The sequence below is a fragment of the Nerophis ophidion genome, linkage group LG01 (genome assembly GCF_033978795.1).
Source record: "Nerophis ophidion isolate RoL-2023_Sa linkage group LG01, RoL_Noph_v1.0, whole genome shotgun sequence".
Classification (NCBI taxonomy): Eukaryota; Metazoa; Chordata; class Actinopteri; order Syngnathiformes; family Syngnathidae; genus Nerophis; species Nerophis ophidion.
In genome coordinates this window covers 90,392,737-90,415,106 of record NC_084611.1, presented here as the reverse complement: position 1 = coordinate 90,415,106, position 22,370 = coordinate 90,392,737, and the positions used below count along the sequence as shown (strand labels likewise).

At 40.0% G+C, this 22,370-nt stretch overlaps 1 protein-coding gene across 1 annotated transcript in view; it reads left to right on the top strand.

The window, feature by feature from the left end:
- Positions 1-463: 463 nt before the first annotated feature.
- Positions 464-22,370, top strand: part of npepps (aminopeptidase puromycin sensitive) — a 54,176-nt gene continuing 32,269 nt past the window's right edge. Inside the window, exons 1-8 of the mRNA XM_061915637.1 lie at positions 464-786; positions 7,928-8,012; positions 8,095-8,172; positions 8,256-8,377; positions 11,398-11,505; positions 15,116-15,316; positions 15,400-15,496; positions 15,573-15,606. Of these exons, the coding sequence (XP_061771621.1) occupies positions 529-786; positions 7,928-8,012; positions 8,095-8,172; positions 8,256-8,377; positions 11,398-11,505; positions 15,116-15,316; positions 15,400-15,496; positions 15,573-15,606 (983 nt within the window). The 5' untranslated portion in view covers positions 464-528. The remainder of the gene's footprint in view (positions 787-7,927; positions 8,013-8,094; positions 8,173-8,255; positions 8,378-11,397; positions 11,506-15,115; positions 15,317-15,399; positions 15,497-15,572; positions 15,607-22,370) is intronic.

Sequence of the window (22,370 nt, the reverse complement as noted above, 5' to 3'; positions counted from 1 at the left end):
AATTTGACCTTTGCAACTTCATTATACTATTGGCTAGGATATATATATATATATATATATATATATATATATATATATATATATAAAACAAGGTGTAAAGCCATAGGCTCACACAATGTCAGTGAATAATTTTAATTTGGAACACAGCATCATAGTTTTCACAGCGTTTTGGTTGTTGGAGATAGAAAGCATTTATTAAGTAAAGTTGTAATTAGTTTTTTAAAAGCACAAAAAATAGGTCGGGTATTATACTTACATTTATGAATATAAAACTTAGCCAATAGTATAATGAGGTTGCTTGCAAAGGTAAAATTAATTTTCTTTTTTTTTTTTTTCCATGCAGTGTAAATCCAAATAGCACATCTTTAACATTTGGGGAGCTTTTGACAAGTTGAGGGGGTTTGATGACGTCACGAGTCAGAAAAGAGGTCTTGGCAGCTTACCACGTGACTGGGGGTGGGAGGAGGGGGGGCGGCTCCGGTGAGTGACCGGGAGGAGACTAACGTAGCGCAGGGAGGTTTCCGGTTGATGTCGCTCCTTCTGACGCAGACGCTGGTGCAAACGATCCGTGTCCGCCCGCCCGTCCTCCGGTGTGCCGCGGTAATAAAAGTCCTCCTCCTTGCAGATAAGACGGTGAGAGCGGCCGGTCACTGTTCAGCAGCCATGGCCAAGAGGAGGCCCTTCGAGCGGCTACCCGCCGACGTCTTCCCCGTCAACTACGGGCTGTCCCTCAAGCCCGACCTGATCAACTTCACCTTCCTGGGCAAGATGGAGGCGAGGGTGCAGGTATGTTGGACGCGGGTGTGCTGGGTGGAGGTATGTTGGATTTCAACACCTGGAGGACGTTTGCAGTCTGCAACATGGGCTTGAGCTAGCCCGCTTGTCCTTAAAGGGCCACCGGCACGTAAATGACGCGCTATTTTCCCCCTTTCTTACATATTATAACTTATATAATGACACAAGCGAATAAAATATTATTATTATTATTATTATTAATGTAGTGTGTGTTACTAGCCATGTTAGCTTAGCAACACATGCTAACTGTAGCATGCTAACGCCGTTTTATTATCATTATTATTATTGTTATTTTCCCGGCCTCCTGGCTCAGACTTTGTGAACGGCCGGACAAAATAAATGTTTGCCTCGACGCCGTTGTCGAGCGTGAGTCCCGGGTTGGGTGACTTTGGTTGTCGGGCGACAAGTGGCGGCGAGCTAGCCCGTTAGCTTAGCTCGCTGGTGTTTGCTAAATCATGGCATCGTCACGTCGCCCCCTCCCACCCGCCACACGCTCCATTCCGCCGGGGTCAAATGTTGTTTTCACGGCGAGATGGTGAAGTCGGACCACAGTTGGACGGTGCGTGTTTGCTTCGTCGACCACGTCCCTTTTTAACCAAATAAACCAGCTCACTTTAGTTACATTCAGGGTTCGCAGGGGTGCTTAAAACCTTGAAAATGATTGGATTTTAAAGGCCTTCTGAAAGCCACTACTAGCCACCACGCAGTCTGATAGTTTGTATATCAATGATGAAATATTAACATTGCAACACATGCCAATACGGCATTTTAGTTTACTAAATTGCAATTTTAAATTTCCCGGGACTTTTTTCTTGAAAACGTAGCGTAACGATGATGTGTACTCGTGACGTCACGGGCTGTTATTAATGTAGCCGAGTGTTCTGGGTTCGCATAATTTGGGTACTGATAAAATAAAATAATAAAAGGGAGTCATGAGAGCAGGTCTGGTCTCCACCACTTTATTGTTCCCTTCTTTACACCTATCTCCATACACATGTCTCACCTTCTTCAACAACCCACCTTTATATAGACCTCTTACGGCAACACTGGACGGACACCCTGAACTGTTTGTTACATACGTCCCCCCCTCAATTAGAAACGTCCCCGTTTCATCACAAACAAAATAGGTAATAAACAAGGGGAAATAGAACAGAGAAAAGAAAAATAATTCACAATAAATCAACAATATATTTTTTTTACACCGTATTGCATAGGCTAACACACTGGCCCCTCAAAACATGCAAAAACTCCCATATGCGAAGGATGTCACTCCAATCGCCCCATTTGTAAGATAGTTCAATTGTGTGGAGGTCGCCCCCAGCGAGATGGTCCGATGGTGCGCAGGAGGGTTACCCCAGTCGCCCCCTGCGAGATAGTCCGATTGCGCGCAGGAGGTCGCCCCAGTGACCCCCTGCAAGATAGTCCGTTTGTGAGATAGTTCGTTTATGACGCTCCATCATGCCATTAGACTTGGGGTTATAGGCAGTGGTGCACGTCCTTTTTTTTCAAGCAACATACAGAGTCTAATTGAAGGGGAAACACCCTGGGGCCCTCACGGCCCCCATGGGAACCTCCGGGCCACATCCAGAAGGTCCATGACCACCCTACGGGTGGGCTGACAAACCTGGGACCCGCCCACGGGGACGTTAAGGGCACCGACGGGTCCGACACGCTCTGTACTTCTCACGCCACCGTCGGCTGTCTCTCAGCGCGAAGGGCCAGCAGCAAGACCGCGGGAACGCCTCCGCAACCAGCCGGGCCACGCCCGCAGCAAACACCTCCACGCTCTCCCCCGGAGCACGCACACTCGCCGACAGGTTGGCCCCCGAACCGGTCCATTAATTGTCTTTGTTTAAAAGCTGCCCCCAGTCTCCCACGGGACGAGTCGGGAGGATCCGAAAATCCTCACCAGCTCCTGGTTACAGTTGCGGTCGGCTCCCTCCGTCGGTGAAAGGAGCGGTTAAACAAAAAGTCCACTTTCGACATTCATGCCGTGTGAGTGTCCGTCAAACAGCGCCTCCGGGCTTAAAAAGAGTCGTGGTCACCACACCACGTGTCCGCAAAATGGCCGGGAAGCTTAGCAGTTAACTCGAAACTCACGTGTCCCGTGTAAAACTTTCTTCTTCTTTTTTTTCAACACAGCAGTTAAAATAATCCCACCGCTGCCACCAATGTAGCCGAGTGTCCTGGGTTCGCATAATTTGGGTACTGATAAAATAAAATAATAAAAGGGAGTCATGAGAGCAGGTCCGGTCTCCACCACTTTATTGTTCCCTTCTTTACACCTATCTCCATACACATGTCTCACCTTCTTCAACAACCCGCCTTTATATAGACCTCTTACGTCACAGCCTTACGGCAACACTGGAGGGACACCCTGAACTGTTTGTTACATAAATATGAACGCTGCACACACACACAGCTAAAAGTCGTCTGCTTTAACGGCATAATTACACAGTATTTTGGCGATCTGTGTTGCTGAATCTTTTGCAATTTCTTCAATTAATAATGGAGAAGTCAAAGTAGAAAATAAATGATAAATGGGTTGTACTTGTATAGCGCTTTTTTACCTTCAAGGTACTCAAAGCGCTTTGACACTACTTCCACATTTACCCATTCACACACACATTCACACACTGATGGAGGGAGCTGCCATGCAAGGCGCCAACCAGCACCCATCAGGAGCAAGGGTGAAGTGTCTCGCTCAGGACACAACGGACGTGACGAAGTTGGTACTAGGTGGGATTTGAACCAGGGACCCTCAGGTTGCGCGCGGCCACTCTCCCATTGCGCCACGCCTTCCCTAAAAGACGGATTTGGGAAGCTTTAGCCCAGGGGTAGGGAACCTATGGCTCCAGAGCCAGATGTGGCTCTTTCGATGACTGCATCTGGCTCTCAGATAAATCTGAGGTGACGCTGCTTAACACAATAAGTAATGAATAATTCCACTTGTAATCAATGTGTTAAAAATAACGATCAAAATAGAAAACATGCTAATGCATTAGAATCCACTTGTCCTTTTTTCTACCGCACTCGTTCAAGAAGTTGCATTATGGGTTAGTTTAGGGCTTGCTCTCCTGGGGGTTCTTCAGACCACCAAACACCGACACGAGAGCCTATTTCAGGATTACAATATTTTTTTTATTTTTCAATAAGTCTCTCAGTTGGTTTCCAGCAGTTGTCTTTTTTTTCGTTCTCGCTCTGGCTCCAGCTCCAACCCCGTCTCTACTCCTGGCTGCGGCTTATAAACAGAGCGACAGGGATTGAGACAACAAGGCGCAGGGGGGCCATCCACGCACCTTTCGCTGATTTTGAGGCTGGTCCTGGCAACACCCTGCTTCGCTGCTGGCCCGCAGGCCACGCCCCCTCCACAGTTAGCTTCAGAATAACAATGTTATTACAAAGAATAAGAGACCTGTTATACTCTAGAAATGTTACTCTTACTTAAAAATGCACACGTTTGTGTTCAGTGTTAAAAAATGTTTTATGGCTCTTACGGAAATAGTGAAGTGAAGTGAATTATATTTATATAGCGCTTTTCTCTAGTGACTCAAAGCGCTTTACATAGTGAAACCCAATATCTAAGTTACATTTAAACCAGTGTGGGTGGCACTGGGAGCAGATGGGTAAAGTGTCTTGCCCAAGGACACAACGGCAGTAACTAGGATGGCGGAGGCGGGATTCGAACCTGCAACCCTCAAGTTGCTGGTACGGCCACTTTACCAACCGAGCTATACCGCCCCACATTTTTAATACATTTTTAAAATATTTGGATTCTTGGCTCTCGCAGCCAAAAAGGTTCCCGACCCCTGCTTTAGCCTTTAGCCACACGAGCACACGGTGATTCCTTGTTTAAAATTTACGGAGTTGAAACTTTCGTATGGATCACAGCGGACATGGACATGTCAACCAGCAGGTTTCGGTGAGAAAATTTTGGTTAAAAAGTCGCCACTTACCGGATATCAGCTGAGCTTCTGCCTCCCGTACAGCTGCCGTCGACTTCCCCGAGACACTGCGCGTCAACACCCGGCCGTGGACGTACACTTCCGACTATCAGGTACTGTTAAACTCACTAAAACACTAGGAACACAATAGAAAATTAAAGCTGCAAGCAGCGTTGGTCGGGTCCGCCTTTGGCTGCTCCGCTTTGGCTGCTGCCCCCGCGACTCAAGCCCTGGTCTTAGTCAGACCTACATAGAGGTTTTTATGTCATGTATCTACGACATTCCTAACAGAAGTTACAAACAGTTTTGTAATAGATGGTCTTTTTTCTGCACCATCAAGGTATATATTGACGCTTACATAGGTCTGCTGATAATGTTCCCCTTTAAAGGCACTGCCTCAAGCGTCCTCTAAAACCTTTCGTCACGTCCGCTTTCCTACGTAAAAACAGCGTGCCGCCCTAGTCACACACACACGCTAATGCAATGCAAGCCATACAGGTCACACTGAGGGTGGCCGTATAAACAACTTTAAGACTGTTACAAATATGCGCCACACTGTGAACCAACACTAAACGAGAATGACAAGCAAATTTCGGGGGAACATCCGCACTGTAACACAACATAAACACAACCGAACAAATACACAGAACCCCTTGCAGCACTACCTCTTCCTGGATGCTACAATATAAAAATGTATTATTAGCCTGTGGGAAAAGTTTATTTTGATATTTACCTGAAAAAACTGCAAATAGAAAAGAGGCATTCAATTTCTATTTAAATTTGATTTGATATGCCATTGCTATTTTTAAATTATTAGTATTATTTGTAACTGGATTTTGCATGTCACTATAAAGTTATATAAGTCTTGCTTGTTCAATATTCAATGCAAAACTTGTTTTAAAAGGTTAAAAGGTTAATTTGTTCAACCTCGGCCCGCGGCTTTGTTAAGTTTAAAATTTTGGCCCAGTCTGTACTTGAGTTTGACACCCCTGGTCTACACAAACACTGCTTCATTTTCTATGCCCCATTCAGTCAATGAAAACTGCTGTTAGGCTTAGGTTTTAGCATATTTCCCATATTTTTTCTACAGACAGCATTTGGTGACCTCAAACAAAAAGGCTATGGATTGATTCACACTGGTTTTCGCCTTTGGTACTGGAAAAACTGGAAAATTGATCTTGAAAGTCTTTAAAAAGTGCTTGAATTTGGCCATGGAAAAGCTGTACAAACCCTGTCTGATGGGGTTGCCAACCCCACAGTAAGGAAATCAGCTATTGGCTGCCATGAAAGTGGCAAAATGATGTCATCTAATTTGCATAAATACCTGTGAGTATACAACACCTTTACGGCCCAGTTTCGCGATCTTTCTCCTGTTTCGGATCAACGATTAAAAGACGAGTTGAAAGGGGAACTGCTCTGTTTTGGAATGTTGTCTATCATTCACAACTCTTATCTCAGGCATGTGTTTTTCTTTTTTTAATGCATTCTAACTAGTAAATAAACACTAGCAAAAGTAAGATCGCAATGGGAATCGCTCTAAAAAACATCCCAACACCTCCACCTAGGTTTTATTTCCACGCTGTAAGCATAGATTTAATTGGGGAGGTTAGATTGTCTTTATTACGAAAGCTTTTTTTGACACTGAATTTATGGAACTGAGTTTTTAGCATTTGATATTTTTGATCTGAATTTTTTCATTGAAAACCTTTTTTTTTAGCAAAATGTTTTAAAAGTTGTTTTAAAATTTTTGTGTCTAAAAAATATTTGTTTAAAAAATCTGTATTTTAGAGTTCTGTGCATAAAAAAAATTGTGTTGTAAAATTCAGTGGTTTTAAATTTGAGTGGTAATTCAGTTGTATAATTTTTAGAACCATTATACTTCGAAAGCATGACATTTTATATTTGTCTACAAAATACATTGTTGCCGTTTTCTTAATGTTTAATGTAAGACAAGAGTCAGGTAGTCATCATCATCATTTATTTTTATTCCTTTCATGAAAATGCATATTTACAAGCCACGTACAATTGACACTTTCATTGTTTTTGTTGTTTTTCTTTCTTATACATTTTCATGATCAGAAAGGAGCAGATGGAAGAATTATATTCTTATATTTATCTGCCCCTTTTTTTACAGAAATTACAGTATTTTAGATGAATTATAACTGTTCCCTCCACCAACACCCAAACTCCAACATACTTTTCCATTTTCCTTTAGGCACTTTCACAATGACACGTCCAATCTAAATCAAAACTCAAGTTTGATATAATTTCAGTTTTCTCTTTTTATAACTTTTTTTAAATACAAATATATTCTTACAGCTTAGAGAATTCCATGCTTTCACACCAACAACAGACAAGCACATTTGTTTCAAATTTGTTCGCGCTCTCTGATGTTTAAAGTCATACGGCCTTCTGTGTTTCTCATCTTCAGATGTGAACACAAATAACTCTTGTATGTCCTTCGGAAGAACTTTATTTCTCGCTTTGAACATCATTAATAGTGTATTCAATTCTACAATGTATTTTAGTTTTAGTAATCCTGTGTGGTCTATATCCTACTTTAAGAATGATTCGAATTGCTCTTTTCTGTGAAATAAATAAAGGCATTATGTTGCTATGATATGTATTTCCCCATATTTCTGCACAATAATTGAAATAAGGTAGAATAATTGAGCAATATAACATTCTCATTGTGTTGTATGGAAAACTATATTTAACCTCAAAATAAATAAGCTTTTAGATACCTTATTTTTCACATGCATTATATGAGCTTTCCATGTCAACTTTTCATCTAAGATCTGATTTCAGACACCTTCTCAATTTTCACATCTTGCCACCTTCTCCATGGCTGCTGTAAGTTTTCTGGCAACCGTTTCCGCACCTTTTCCCCAAGTATAAATAACCGTGTCATCTGCTTACATCTGGATATTTACATCCTCACATACAGATGGCAGGTCCAAGCCCCTTTATCAATGGGGTTGGGACCATCAGTTATGTTGTGAATGAGAAGGTGTGTCCAAACAATTGCTGCATACTCTTAATGTTTAAATAACTTTTACTCCAAATGTCGGTTTTTGGCCAGCTTGACTACTAACTGTCTGTATCGGCTCTGAAAAATCCATATTAGTGGATCTCTACCACACGCACACTATGTTCCTAACGAAGTCATGTTTCTTCTACACGTGCAGGTGACACAGGCCACTAATCAGATTGTGATGAACTGCGCTGACATCGACATCATCACAGCCTCTTTTGTGTCCAACGGAGGAGATGGTGAGCGGTTGATTCCTTCACCACCATCATCATCATCATCAGTTCATGTCATGTGATGTGCCGACCTCTGTTTGTTTCTCAGAAATTGACGCCACGGGGTTCAACTATCAAAACGAGGACGAAAAAGTGACCTTGTCCTTTCCGAGCGCTCTACAAAAAGGTGACGCGTGAAATGTTTGAACCACCCTCGGAAGCCATTGTGTGTAACGTGCGCCTGTTGTCGCCGTGTGCTCGCGTGTGCAGGCTCCGGTGTGTTGAAGATCAAATTTGCCGGAGAACTGAATGACAAAATGAAAGGATTCTATCGAAGTAAATACACAAATTCCGCAGGAGAGACCCGCTACGCTGCAGTTACACAATTTGAGGTGAGATGGGGACGTAGACACTCGTTTGTATCAGTAAAAAAGTGTTCACGTGTTCTTGTTTTGCAATAAGTTTGACGAGCCGAGACGTGATGATGCGGGAGCAGCAGGACATCACAGTAAAGCAGCAGTGGACTACTTAGCTGTCATGGCGCAGCTAAGAAATAGTTTGTCTGCGTTAGTGCTTGTAATAACATTGCTAATATTTTGGCTAATATTCAGGTATTGATTGTTAGTGGGTTTTGGATTGTTATTTATAGGGTTTTGTGGGCAAAATAGAGAGCCCCCATTGACAACATTATTAGTAAACTTTTTATGTATTTATTTACGACGTAAGGATTATCATTTGTAGGCAAAATTCCCTCCAAAAGTACAGTTCCCCATTAAGACTACATGAATGTTCCTCATGTACTTCCCAGGCAACCTCTTAGGCATGTTTTACATTTAACAAAACAGTAAAAATGGAACAAGGGCTGCGTAACTGTCATTGCGCCGCTAAGAACTAGTTTGTGTGTGTTAATGCTACTAATAACAACATTGCAAAAATTTGGTTAATATTCAGGTCATATGTATGAAGAGTATTGTTAGTGGGTTTTGGATGGTTATTTGGAGGGTTTTGTGGGCAAAATAGAGAGCCCCCATTGACAACATTATTAGTAAACTTTTTATGTATTTAAGACATTAGGATTATCATTTGTAGGCAAAATTCCCCCCAAAAGTACAGTTCCCCATTAAGACTACATGAATGTTCCTCATGTACTTCCCAGGCAACCTCCTAGGCATGTTTTACAATTAACAAAACAGTAAAAATGGAACAAGGTCTACGTAGCTGTCATTGCGCCGCTAAGAAGTAGTTTGTGTGTGTTAATGCTAGTAATAACAACATTGCTAAAATTTGGTTAATATTCAGTTCATGATATGTATGAAGAGTATTGTTAGTGGGTTTTGGATGGTTATTTAGAGGGTTTTGTGGGCAAAATAGAGAGCCCCCATTGACTACATTATTAGTAATTTTTTAATGTATTTATTTACGACATAAGGATTATCATTTGTAGGCAAAATTCCCCCAAAAAGTACAGTTCCCCATGTACTTCCCAGGCAACTTCCTAGGCATGTTTTACAATAAACAAAACAGTAAAAATGCAACAAACACTGACACTTGAAAGTAAAGTTTATAAAACACCGTGTCAGATTTCAAATATCAATTTTGTTAGGGTTCTTTTTTTCAAGTTGAGTTGAACAATTTGCTGCAATGAATCAGAATTCATAAGTGTGATTAATCGGATTTAAAAATTAATCGTTTGACAGGGCTAGTAAGAATATGCCCGTATCATTTTTCTATCTGCTTTTAAATTGTGATTAGTGTTCTGTGTCTTTCAATGTCTTGTAATGTCCAATGTTATGTATTTTACTATGTACTGCTTTTATATTTCCTGTATTTTATATTATTACTTTGAACTGTTTTATATTTAAATATTTATCCTGTAAATAGTCTGAGTACTCTGAAAAGCGCTATACCAAATAAAATGTATTATTATTATTATAATAATAAATACCAAGGTTTGAGAGGAGAGATGCATGCACACTTCACCCATGGCTAACCACATTCTTTGTGCGTAGCAACCTTTTTATAAAGGAGGCCCCGGGTGGGTGGAAGGTGAGCAGAACTACCATTCCATCTAAGGCGCTGTTTCTTAAAAATTGTTAGGCTGCGAGCGTTCCCTAGAGCAGTGGTTCTCACCCTTTTTTAAGTGATGTACCCCCTGCGGAATTTTTTTTTAATTCAAGTACCCCCTAATCAGAGCAAAGCATTATTGGTTGAAAAAAGGAGATCAAGAAGTAAAATACAGCACTATGTCATCAGTTTCTGATTTATTAAATTGTATAACAGGGCAAAATATTTCTTATTAGTAGTGGTCTTTCTTGAACTATTTGGAAAAAAAGATATAAAAATAACTAAAAACTTGTTGAAAAATAAACAAGTGATTCAATTATAAATAAAGATTTCTACACATAGAAGTAATCGTCAACTTAAAGTGCCCTCTTTGGGAATTGTAATAGAGATCCATCTGGATTAATCAACTTTATTCTAAACATTTCTTTACAAAAAAAGAAATCTTTAACATCAATATTTACAGAACATGTCCACAAAAAAATCTAGCTGTCAACACTGAATATTGCATTGTTGCATTTCTTTTCACGGTTTATGAACTTATGTTCATATTTTGTTGAAGTATTATTCAATAAATATATTTATAATATTTTTGGATTTGTTGCTATTTTTAGAATATTTAAAAAAAATCTCACGTACCCCTTGGCATACCTTCAAGTACCCCCATTTGAGAACCACTGCCCTAGAGGACAGCCCAAAAATGTTGTAATGCTCGTTTCCACCACTTGTGGCAGTATTGACAATATCAAACAAACAGAAGAAGCCTGGCGTTAAAGTCGTAGAGAAGTTCATTAAGCGCAAAATTTATGACTAAAGTTTTGAATCTGCATTTTCATTTGTACTTGAATTTTGTTTAAGAAAAATTTGTTAATTATCAACTTAATTGGAACATTATTTTTTTAGCATTTGTAATTGTATGTAAAAAAAATGTATATATATTTAATCCCTTCTTTAGCAGTGTATTAGATATTTTATCTAATTTTGTCTGACCTAAGCCTTGATAAGTCTTTGTGATTAACACATGCTTTCATATCATTTCACTAGGTTGTAAACTTAAACTGTAAATAGGTTACATATAAACAATTGGGTTGAATTACATTAAAATCAAGAATAAGTTTACTGAATCAGTGTTGTTATTTGAGTGACTTAGTGTGTTTCTTACAAATGAGATAACGTTGATGTCAACAGTCTATGGGACTCATTGGTTATTATTTTGTTCAGCATTCCCACTGCTGTCTTATGTCTCATTTTTAACCAGCATTTTGGTTCAACCATAGTTGATGTGAGGGGCTTTGTAATGATTAATTAATTGAATGATTGATTGTATGTGTGTCCTGCCCCACTGCTGCAGGCCACAGACGCTCGCAGAGCCTTTCCCTGTTGGGACGAGCCCGCCATCAAAGCCACCTTTGACATCACTCTGATCGTCCCCAAGGACCGCGTCGCCTTGTCGAACATGGTATGTGTCACGCCGTCGGGTTTTTGACCACATTCTCTCCCAGAACCATCTTAGTCATGGCAGGGAGAGGAAACATCGAATATCATGTCCGCTTCATGAAATGCAGACCAATAAGCCAGTTGTAGTCAAGTCTGATATTGAATGGTGGTATTTTGCAGGTGTAAAACCACACCAAATCGCACTTTGATTCACAATCCTTATGTGAGTCGACAACATCCGAGTCTTTCCCTTTTCTGTGCGTACTAAATAGTGAAAAACTAAACAATACAGATCTTTGGGGATTAATCTATTCCGCCCTTTTAAAACACATCCAACAACGCATGCATATTAACAAAGCTACAGCGACATTGTTATTGTCAGCGCTAACACAGAGGCGCTACCTTTAGCAACACAGTCATACAGCATGTTTACAACCGGGGTGTCCATACTATGGCCTGCCAGCATAAGTATAATTAGGAACCTGACCGCAGGGAGATTAAAATAGATTTTTAAAGTCAAATTATATCGTTGCTTTGTCGCCTTCTTGCAGACAACATGAACAATTCCGGTCTTTAAGCACATAAGATTAGAATACAAACAAGCGCAGCATTTACTTGTATGACACAATTCAAACAACCTTCCCTAGTCATGGTACAAAAGAGGAAAACAACTCAAAAAAAGGCAACATGCCTACAGACATGCTCACACAGAACACAATTTGTCGGTATTATAAAAAAAGCGTCCATGCACCGCTTGATGGATTGTCAGAAGATTACAGCTACCATAGTCAGACGAACTGTGCTTCAACATACGGTATTATGGCATGTGTATAAGGACCCCAAAGTGGCACCTCGTATGGGACATAGCTGACGTTTTGTTTTGCAATATTATAACTAAAACCTCTGTTTTGTCCCGCTTGAGCTGTAGGAAAATAAATAAAAGGGTTTACAAGTATCAACTTGTATGTAAAATGTCCGATATTAGCAGTCCTGCAGCGTGTTTACTTGTGCAAAAATGGACAGCCAGTAATCGTCTAAATGTCCTCCAATAGGCACACAATAGCATGCAAGTTAATCATGCGTAATAGCCATTGAACAATATTATGGTGTAAAACAGCACATTTGTCAATATAAACAATTATCAAATAATTTTAGTTGCTTACTACTTACACATACAAGGTATTAAAGTATCCAGTAACAATTGTGTCCGCATCATTCAATCTACTGCGTCATGAACTCAACTTGATGAATTATTGTGACCACTAGGTGCCGCTTAAACAACAATTACCCCTGCACTTCAACCTAAAGACCGCATTGGTCCATTCCAGACGGGTAATAGTACAAACCCCGTTTCCATATGAGTTTGGAAATTGTGTTAGATGTAAATATAAACGGAATACAATGATTTGCAAATAATTTTCAACCCATATTCAGTTGAATATGCTACAAAGACAACATATTTGATGTTCAAACTGATAAACATTTTTTTTTTGTGCAAATAGTCATTAACTTTAGAATTTGATGCCAGCAACACGTGACAAAGAAGTTGGGAAAGGTGGCAATACATGCTGATAAAGTTGAGGAATGCTCATCAAACACTTATTTGGAACATCCCGCAGGTGTGCAGGCTAATTCGGAACAGGTGTGTGCCATGATTGGCTATAAAAACAACTTCCCAAAAAATGCTCAGTCTTTCACAAGAAAGGATGGGGCGAGGTACACCCCTTTGTCCACAACTGCGTGAGCAAATAGTCAAACAGTTTAAGAATAACGTTTCTCAAAGTGTGATTACAAGAAATTTAGGGATTTCAACATCTAAGGTCCGTAATATCATCAAAAGGTTCAGATATTCTGGAGAAATCACTCCAGATAAGCGGCATGGCCGGAAAACAACATTGAATGACCGTGACCTTCGATCCCTCAGACGGCACTGTATCAAAAACCGACATCAATCTCTAAAGGATATCACCACATGGGCTCAGGAACACTTCAGAAAACCACTGTCACTAAATACAGTTAGTCGCTACATCAAAGTGCAAGTTAAAGCTCTACTATGCAAAGCGAAATGTAATTATCAACAACATCCAGGAACGCTGCCGGCTTCTCTGGGCCCGAGATCATCTAAGATGGACTGATGCAAAGTGGGAAAGTGTTCCGTGGTCTGACGAGTCCATATTTCAAATTGTTTTTGGAAATATTCGACATCGTGTCATCCGGACCAAAGGGGAAGCGAGACTGTTATTGACGTAAAGTTCAAAAGCCAGCATCTGTGATGGTATGGGGGTGCATTAGTGCCCAAGGCATGGGTAACTTACACATCTGTGAAGTCACCATTAATGCTGAAAGGTACATACAGGTTTTGGAACAACATACGCCGCCGTCTAAGCGCTGTCTTTTTCATGGACGCCCCTGCTCATTTCAGCTTATGTGCCAAGCCACATTCAGCACGTGTTACAACAGCAGCGTGGCTTCGTAAAAGAAGAGTGCGGGTACTTTCCTGGCCCGCCTGCAGTCCAGACCTGTCTCCCATGGAAAATGTGTGGCGCATTATGAAGCGTAAAATACGACAGCGGAGACCCCGGACTGTTGAAGGACTGAAGCTCTACATTAAACAAGAATGGGAAAGAATTCCACTTTCAAAGCTTCAACAATTAGTTTCCTCAGTTCCCAAACGTTTATTGAGTGTTGTTAAAAGAAAAGGTGATGTAACACAGTGGTGAACATGCCCTTTCCCAACTACTTTGGCACATGTTGCAGCCATTAAATTCTAAGTTAATTTTTATTTGCAAGCAAAATTTATGAGTTTGAACATCAAATATCTTGTCTTTGTAGTGCATTCAACTGAATATGGGTTGAAAAGGATTTGCAAATCATTGTATTAAGTTTATATTTACATCTAACACAATTTCCCAACTCATATGAAAACGGGGTTTGTACTATTACTCGTCTGGAATGGACCTATGCGGTCTTTAGGTTGAAGTGAAGGGGTAAATGTTTGACTCGTTTCCCTTGATTAAACCTTTTCTAACATTCCACCTTAAAAAGTACTGAAAGCATGTATGGTTTGCGCAGATATCATATTGGATTTTTATCAATAAGGCCAAAATTGAAGGCTTCAATATCGGTATTGTATCAGAAAGTGAACAAGTTGTACTGGGACAGCCTTAAAAATGGAAGTAATGGCCGCCGTTAAACAGGTAAGCGGGTTTATAAATCCCTCTCAAATCCCTTGCCCTTAGCAGAACAGATTTTAATCCCAAGGAGTTGAATCAAGGATAATAAAATTAATTCAAACTGCTTCCCTGATTTTCTCCGTCCCATTTCTGCATAAGAGGGGCGTGTCTTCAAAGGTTTGAACCTGAAAAAGTGGAGGCTTTAACTCTTGTATTAAATCACATTAAATTTTTTTGAAGGCCATGAGAAGCCACACTTCTTAGATATAAGTCGTGCCAGAATAAACAATGGTGGACTTGTCCGACACCGCGTGCAAGGACTTTGTTTCCGATGAAACGGGAGTTGCTACGGCAAGTTGCCGACGAGCTTTACGCTGTGACGTCTTTGCAGGAGCAGTGGGAAAGAGTCTTCAGATATGCAGCCGCGGTTGTTCTGATGTCGTGCTCTGCTCTGTCCAGAATGTCGTTGAGCGACTGCCGTACCCCAGCGACGAAGACCTGGTGGAAATCCAGTTTGCCACCTCCCCCGTCATGTCCACTTACCTCGTAGCGTTTGTCATCGGCGAGTTTGACTTTGTGGAGAGTCAGTCGTTGGACGGCGTGCTGGTACGCGTCTACACGCCGACGGGCAAGGGGGAGCAAGGGCGCTTTGCCCTGGAGGTGAGCCCGCCGTCGGACGGCCACGGTGCCGCCGCCGCCTGGTTTCAGCTGGCCTGAGACGCCGAGTGTTTGTGTCTTCTCAGGTGGCCACAAAGACTTTGCCCTTTTACAAAGACTACTTCAACGTCCCTTACCCTTTGCCTAAGATTGATCTCATTGCAGTTGCCGATTTTGCTGCTGGTCAGTTGTCCTCTCAACAACATTCCATCCCCAAGTATTTGGATTGAAAGTAACGTGTTTGCGCTTTTCCTCGCAGGTGCCATGGAAAACTGGGGCCTCGTTACTTACAGGTAAAAACTGTTCAGGGATTATTTTCCCTCCTTTTGAAGTCATTATCTTTGGCCTTTGTTTTGCTCAAAGAGGTATAAACCCAATGATCGCACCCTTATCTTCTTACCTATATGGAATACGATTGTCCCGATACCAACATTTTGGTACCGGTACCAAAAGGTATTTCGATACTTTTCAAATCAATCAATATTTATTGCAGCGTCCAAGTAGACGTACAATCACATACAGTACATAAAACAAACAAAAAATACTGCATAAAAGGCATTATCAGACCCGTCAGCGATCCTGTTCTGTCTCCCTGTAAAGTGTGTCTGATCTTGAATGGGATTGTGCTGTAAATTTTAATTTCCCCCAGGGGATTACCGTATTTTTCAGAGTATAAGTCGCACCTGCCAAAAATGCATAAAAAAGAAGGAAAAATGTCGAACTGGAGTATAAGTCGCATTTCTGGGGGAAATTTATTAGATAAAATCCAACAAGGACAGACATTTAAAAGGCATTGAAAATGTCTACCTTGGATTGGAAGTCTGCTGGCAGTTTTTGGCACATTGTTGTCCTCGCTCTGATAGAGAGGCGATTGCGTTGCATGAAGCGGTAACACCAACAAGATCCTCCCGCAAAGTTGTTTATATTCATCTCCTTAGCACAGGGGTAGGGAGCCAGATGTGGCTCTTTTGATGACTGCATCTGGCTCTCGGATAAATCTGAGCTGGAATTGCTTAACACGATAAGTAATGAATAATTCCACTTGTAATCACAGTGTTAAAAATAATGTTCAAAATATAAAACATTCTCATGCATTTTTAATCCATCCATCCGTTTCTACCGCACGTTATTTATATATTATTGGTTAGTGTGGGGCTTGCCCTCCTGGGGGTTCTTCAGACCACCAAGCACCGACATGAGAGCCTGTTTCAGGGTTACAATATTGTTTTATTTTTCAATAAGTCCCTCAGTTGCTTTCCAGAAATTGTATTATTCTCTTTCGTTTTCGCTCGCGCTCTGGCTCCAGCCCCAACCCCGTCTCTCTTTTTGTTCAGCCCTTTGTTTTTATAAGTTACCGCCAATGTACTGTAGCAGGTAGCGTCTTCTTTCCCACAATGCACTTCTGCCAAGACCCGCCTCCGCCGAATTTTCATTGGTTGACATGTGTGTGACGATTGCTGTAGCACAGGGGTAGGGAACCAATGGCTCTAGAGCCAGATGTGGCTCTTTTGATGACTGCATCTGGCTCTCGGATAAATCTGAGCTGACATTGCGTAACACGATAAGTAATGAATTATTCCACATGTAATCACGGTGTTAATAAAAAAAGTTCAAAATATAAAACATTCTCATGCATTTTTAATCCATCCATCCGTTTCCTACCGCACCAGTTCAAGAAGTTGCGTTAATGGTAAGAAGTTATTTCTTTATTATTGGTTAGTGTGGGGCTTGCCCTCCTGGGGGTTCTTCAGATCACCTAGCACTGACATGAGAGCCTGTTTCAGGGTTATAATATTGTTTTACTTTTCAATAAGTCTCTCAGTTTCTTTCCAGCAATTGTCTTTTCCTCTTTCGTTCTCGCTCGCGCTCTGGCTCCAGCCCCAACCCCGTCTCTCCTCCTGGCTGCTGCTTATAACAGAGCCATCTACGCACCTGTCGCTGATTTCGAGGCCGATCCTGGCAAAACCCCACTTCGCTGCAGGCCCGCAGGCCACGCCCCCTTCACAGTTAGCTTCAGAATAACAGTGTTATTACAAAAAATAAGAGACCTATTATACTCTAGAAATGTTGGTGTTACTTAAAATGCACGCATTTAGTTGTGTTCAGTGTTGAAAAAAACATTATATGGCTCTTACGGAAATACATTTTAAAATATTTGGATTCTTGGCTCTCTCAGCCAAAAAGGTTCCCGACCCCTGCTGTAGCATCTTCTTTTCCCACAATGCATTTCTGCCATGACCCGCCTCCGCCGAATTTTCATTGGTTGACGTGTGTGTGTGACGATTGCTGACATCCGGCTAGTCTCATACATGAATGAGATAAATAATCTTTGATATTTTACGGTAAAATGTTAATAATTCCACACATAAGTCGCTCCGGAGTATACGTCGCACCCCCAGCCAAACTATGAAAAAAACTGCGACTTATATTCCGAAAAATACGCTAATAAAGTATTTCTCATCTCATCTCATCACATATTAAAACAGTGCTTTTGCATATTCCGTAAAAGCATCTTATAAATATATAAAAGCATTAATAGAAAAAAAAAATATATATATATATATATATATATACACATTGGGGGTGTGGGAAAAAATCAATTCGAATACGAATCGCGTTGTGCGTTTCAGAATCGATTTTTTTTTTTTTTTTAATACATTTAAAAAAAAATTTTTTTTTTAATCAATCCAACAAACCACTACACAGCAATACCATAACAATGCAATCCAATTCCAAAACCAAACCTGACCCAGCAACACTCAGAACTGCAATAAACAGAGAAATTGAGAGGAGACACAAACAACACACAGAACAAACCAGAAGTAGTGAAACAAAAATGAATATTATCAACAACAGTATCAATATTAGTTATAATTTCAACATAGCAGTGATTAAAAATCCCTCATTGACATTATCATTAGACATTGATAATAAAAAAGAACAATAGTGTCACAGTGGCTTACACTTGCATGGCATCTCATAAGCTTGACAACACACTGTGTCCAATGTTTTCACAAAGATAAAATAAGTCATATTTTTGGTTCCTTTTAATAGTTAAAACAAGTTTACATTATTGCAATCAGTTGATAAAACATTGTCCTTTACAAATATAAAAGCTTTTTTTTTTTTAAATCTACTACTCTGCTAGCATGTCAGCAGACTGGGGTACATCCTGCTGAAATCCTATGTATTGAATGAATAGAAAATCGTTTTGAATCGGAAAAATATCGTTTTTGAATCGTGAATCGAAAAAATCGATATATAATCGAATCGCGACCCCAAGAATCGATATTGAATCGAATCGTGGGACACCCAAAGATTCGCCGCCCTAATATACATACATACAGGTACACTTTAAAAGTGCGTCTAGACCAGGGGTGCCCACACTTTTTCTGCAGGCGAGCTACTTTTCAATTGACCAACTCGAGGGGATCTACCTCATTTATATATATCATTTATATTTATTTATTTATGAAAGAGACATTTTTGTAAACAAGTTAAATGTGTTTAATGATAATACAAGCATGTGTAACACATATAGATGTCTTTCTTTCACAAAGACAAGAATATAAGTTGGTGTATTACCTGATTCTGATGACTTGCATTGATTGGAATCAGACAGTAATGATGATAACGCCCACATTTTCAAATGGAGGAGAAAAAAAGTTGTCCTTTCTGTACAATACCACATGAAAGTGGTTGGTTTTTGGCATCTAATTCATCCAGCTTCCATACACTTTACAAGAAAAACATTGGCGGCAAATTCCGTAGCTTGCTTGATTGACATTCATGGCACCCGAGGGTCTTGTGAGATGACGCTGGCTGCTGCCAGTTCATTATTATGAAAAAATGACAGAGAGGAAGGCGAGAAACACTTTTTATTTCAACAGACTTTCGCGCCGTCCCTTCCGTCAAAACTCTAAAGGCCGACTGCACGTTTCCTATCTTCACAACAAAAGCCCTGCTTCATGCTGCCTGCGCTAACAAAATAAGAGTCTCAGAAAGCTGGCGTGCACAAGTGATGTGCACGCCAGCTTTCTGAGGGATCGCTTGTGCACGCCAGTTTTCCGAGACTCTGTATTTAGTTAGCGCAGGCAGCATGAAGCAGGGCTTTTATTGTGAAGATAGGAAATGTGCAGTCGGCATTTAGAGTTTTGACGGAAGGTACGGCGCGAGAGTCTGTTGAAATAAAAAGTGTTTCTCGCCTTCCTCTCGGTCATATTTTCATAATAATGATCTTGCAGCAGCCAGCGTCATCTCACAAGACCCTCCGGTGCCGTGAATGTCATTTAAGTGACGTCTTGGTGAAGATTGATGATCACTCATTTTTAAGTCTATTTTTTTTTAAAAGCCTGGCTGGAGATCGACTGACACACCCCCCGCGGTCGACTGGTAGCTCGCGATCGACGTAATGGGCACCCCTGGTCTAGACATTCAATAAAAGGCACAGATACCAGTGTTTCCATATATATGATTGGTACCTAACAGAACTACACCTAGGAATGGTTATGTATATAATAAGATAATTCTCGGACCCCTGAAGTTTACATATAAAGTTAAACATCAGTTTTCTCAGGGTAGCGTGGAAGGTGTTTATCCCTAAATCACAAAAATGCTTGCTGGACTACGACCTCCTGGGCTTTCCAAGCAGGATTCTGAGGAGTCATGAAATAAAGGGACCACATAAATGGCATTATTGGCTTTATTCTAACAAACAATCTTAGGGTACATTAAACATATGTTTCTTACTGCATTTAAAGAAAAAATGTTGTCCTTAAATAAAATAGTGAACATACTAGACAACTTGTCTTTTAGTCGTATGTCAACGAACAAATACTACTAATATGTCTGCTGATGTACAGTACAGCCCAAAAGTTTGGACACACATAACTTTAATGCATTTTCTTTATTTTCATCACTATTTACATTGTAGATTGTCACTGAAGGTATCAAAACTATGACACCGGAAGTAAAAACCATATCAAGTAACTACTTATTGAAGCTCATTGAGAAAATACCAAGAGTATGCAAAGCAGTTATCAGAGCAAATGGTGGCTATTTTGAAGAAACTGGAATATAAAACATGTTTTCAGTGATTTCACCTTTTTTTTTTTGTTATGTACATAACTATACATGTTTTCATTCCTACTTTTGATGTGACAATCTACAATGTAAATAGTCATGAAAATAAAGAAAACCCATTGAATGAGGTGTGTCCAAACTTTTGGCCTATGCTGTATGCAGTAACATTTTGTAATTTTTCATTCTATTTTTTCTTCAAAATGATGATTGATTATTAATCTAATTGTTCATTTACTGTTAATATCTGCTTACTCCCTGTTTTAACATGTCCTAGCAACACTTCGGCTATTACTTAATCTTCACTTGTTTGATACTTTGCATTAGTCTTGGCTGATACCACAAAGTTGGGTATGATCCAATACCAAGTAGTTACAGGATCATACATTGGTCATAATTGAAATTATCCTGTGTCCAGGGAAGTATTCCCTGACTTTGTATATAGCCGGCCGAGTCATACCAAAGACTATAAAAATGGGACCCATTACCTCTCTGCTTGGCACTCAGCATCAAAGGTTAAATCACCAAAACTGATTATCGGGCGCGGCCACCACCGCTGCTCACTGCTCCCATCACCTCCCAGGGGGTGATCAAGGGTGATGGGTCAAATGCAGAGAATAATTTTGTCACACTTAGTGTGTATGTGTGTGACAATCACTCGTATTTTAACTTAATATATATGATGTTTTCTCTGCCAATAAAGTATATTGTGTATTTATTTTACTTACAGCTTTGTTAATAACAATTAAGTTTATAAGTACTTTTTGATCCAATTCAACAATACCTCGATAATAGTGATAACCGTGATCATGTTGGTCATGATTACTTTATTTAGCCATTTTGTTTTGGTTGTGTCCCCCACACCCCTCCTTTACAGAGACAGAACCTATTTTATGGCTTTTTGGTTGTGATGTTTTTATTAAAGAGCAACATTTTGGTTACGGACCATATATTGAATTTGTATTTGTTTTTATTTAACTTGGTATTTAAATGTTTACATATATATTACAGTGTTAAAACATAGGATAAATACAAGTTAATTGCATTTGAAAGGCTATACTTTCATTATTATTATGTGTTGTCGTCGCATCAGTGGTTACTTTGGTCCCAAGTTATTAATGGCAATTATATCGTTTTATTGGAAATATGAGGTCAATATATCGTCCAGCAATATGTGTTATTGGCCCAGGCCTAGTCTTTATTGCTGGTATTGCAATTGTATGTACTTAGTGGAATACATTCCAGTCTACTCATTACTTACACAGCTTTAGGCGATATGGCCTTTTATTAATATCTCGATATTTTTAGGCCGTGTTACGATACACCATATATATCTGGATATTTAGACTTAGCCTTGAGTGATCACTTGATGCATATAATCACAGCAGTATGAGGATTCTGTGTGTCTACATTAAAACATTCTTGTTCATACTGCATTAATATATGCTTATTTGAAACTTTCATGCAGAGAGGGAACCCACAATTAGGCCAATTTACCAATACTGTATTTATTAAGCAGTGGCACAAACATGTCATTTCCAAAACAGAAAGTGCAAGATGGTCAGAGACATTTTAAAACAAGCTATTTTGTGCATGATGTCACTAAGATGACATATCAAAACAGCACTAAATTAAAGTGCACTTTTTTGTACAGAACGCATCAACACTAGTTTAAAACAAATGAAGTGCACTTTTGTGCATGATGTCACAACATATTTCAATAACCGTCAAAAAAAACCCAGCTGCATTATAGGTAATCAAATAGTGTACGTCCTTCGCTATGTGGTAGGTTCCTGCGGACGTTATCTCCTTTTGTTGACTAATTTTTTCATACGATCTTAATCTGGAAATGGTTGTTTCGGCATTTTGTGGGTATTGCACCGAATGGAGATGTTGACATGCGGAGTTTCAAGCACTCTTCATTCTCTAGCGGGGGACTTTTCAAATGATGATACACATTAGCAGTAGGTGCTACTTT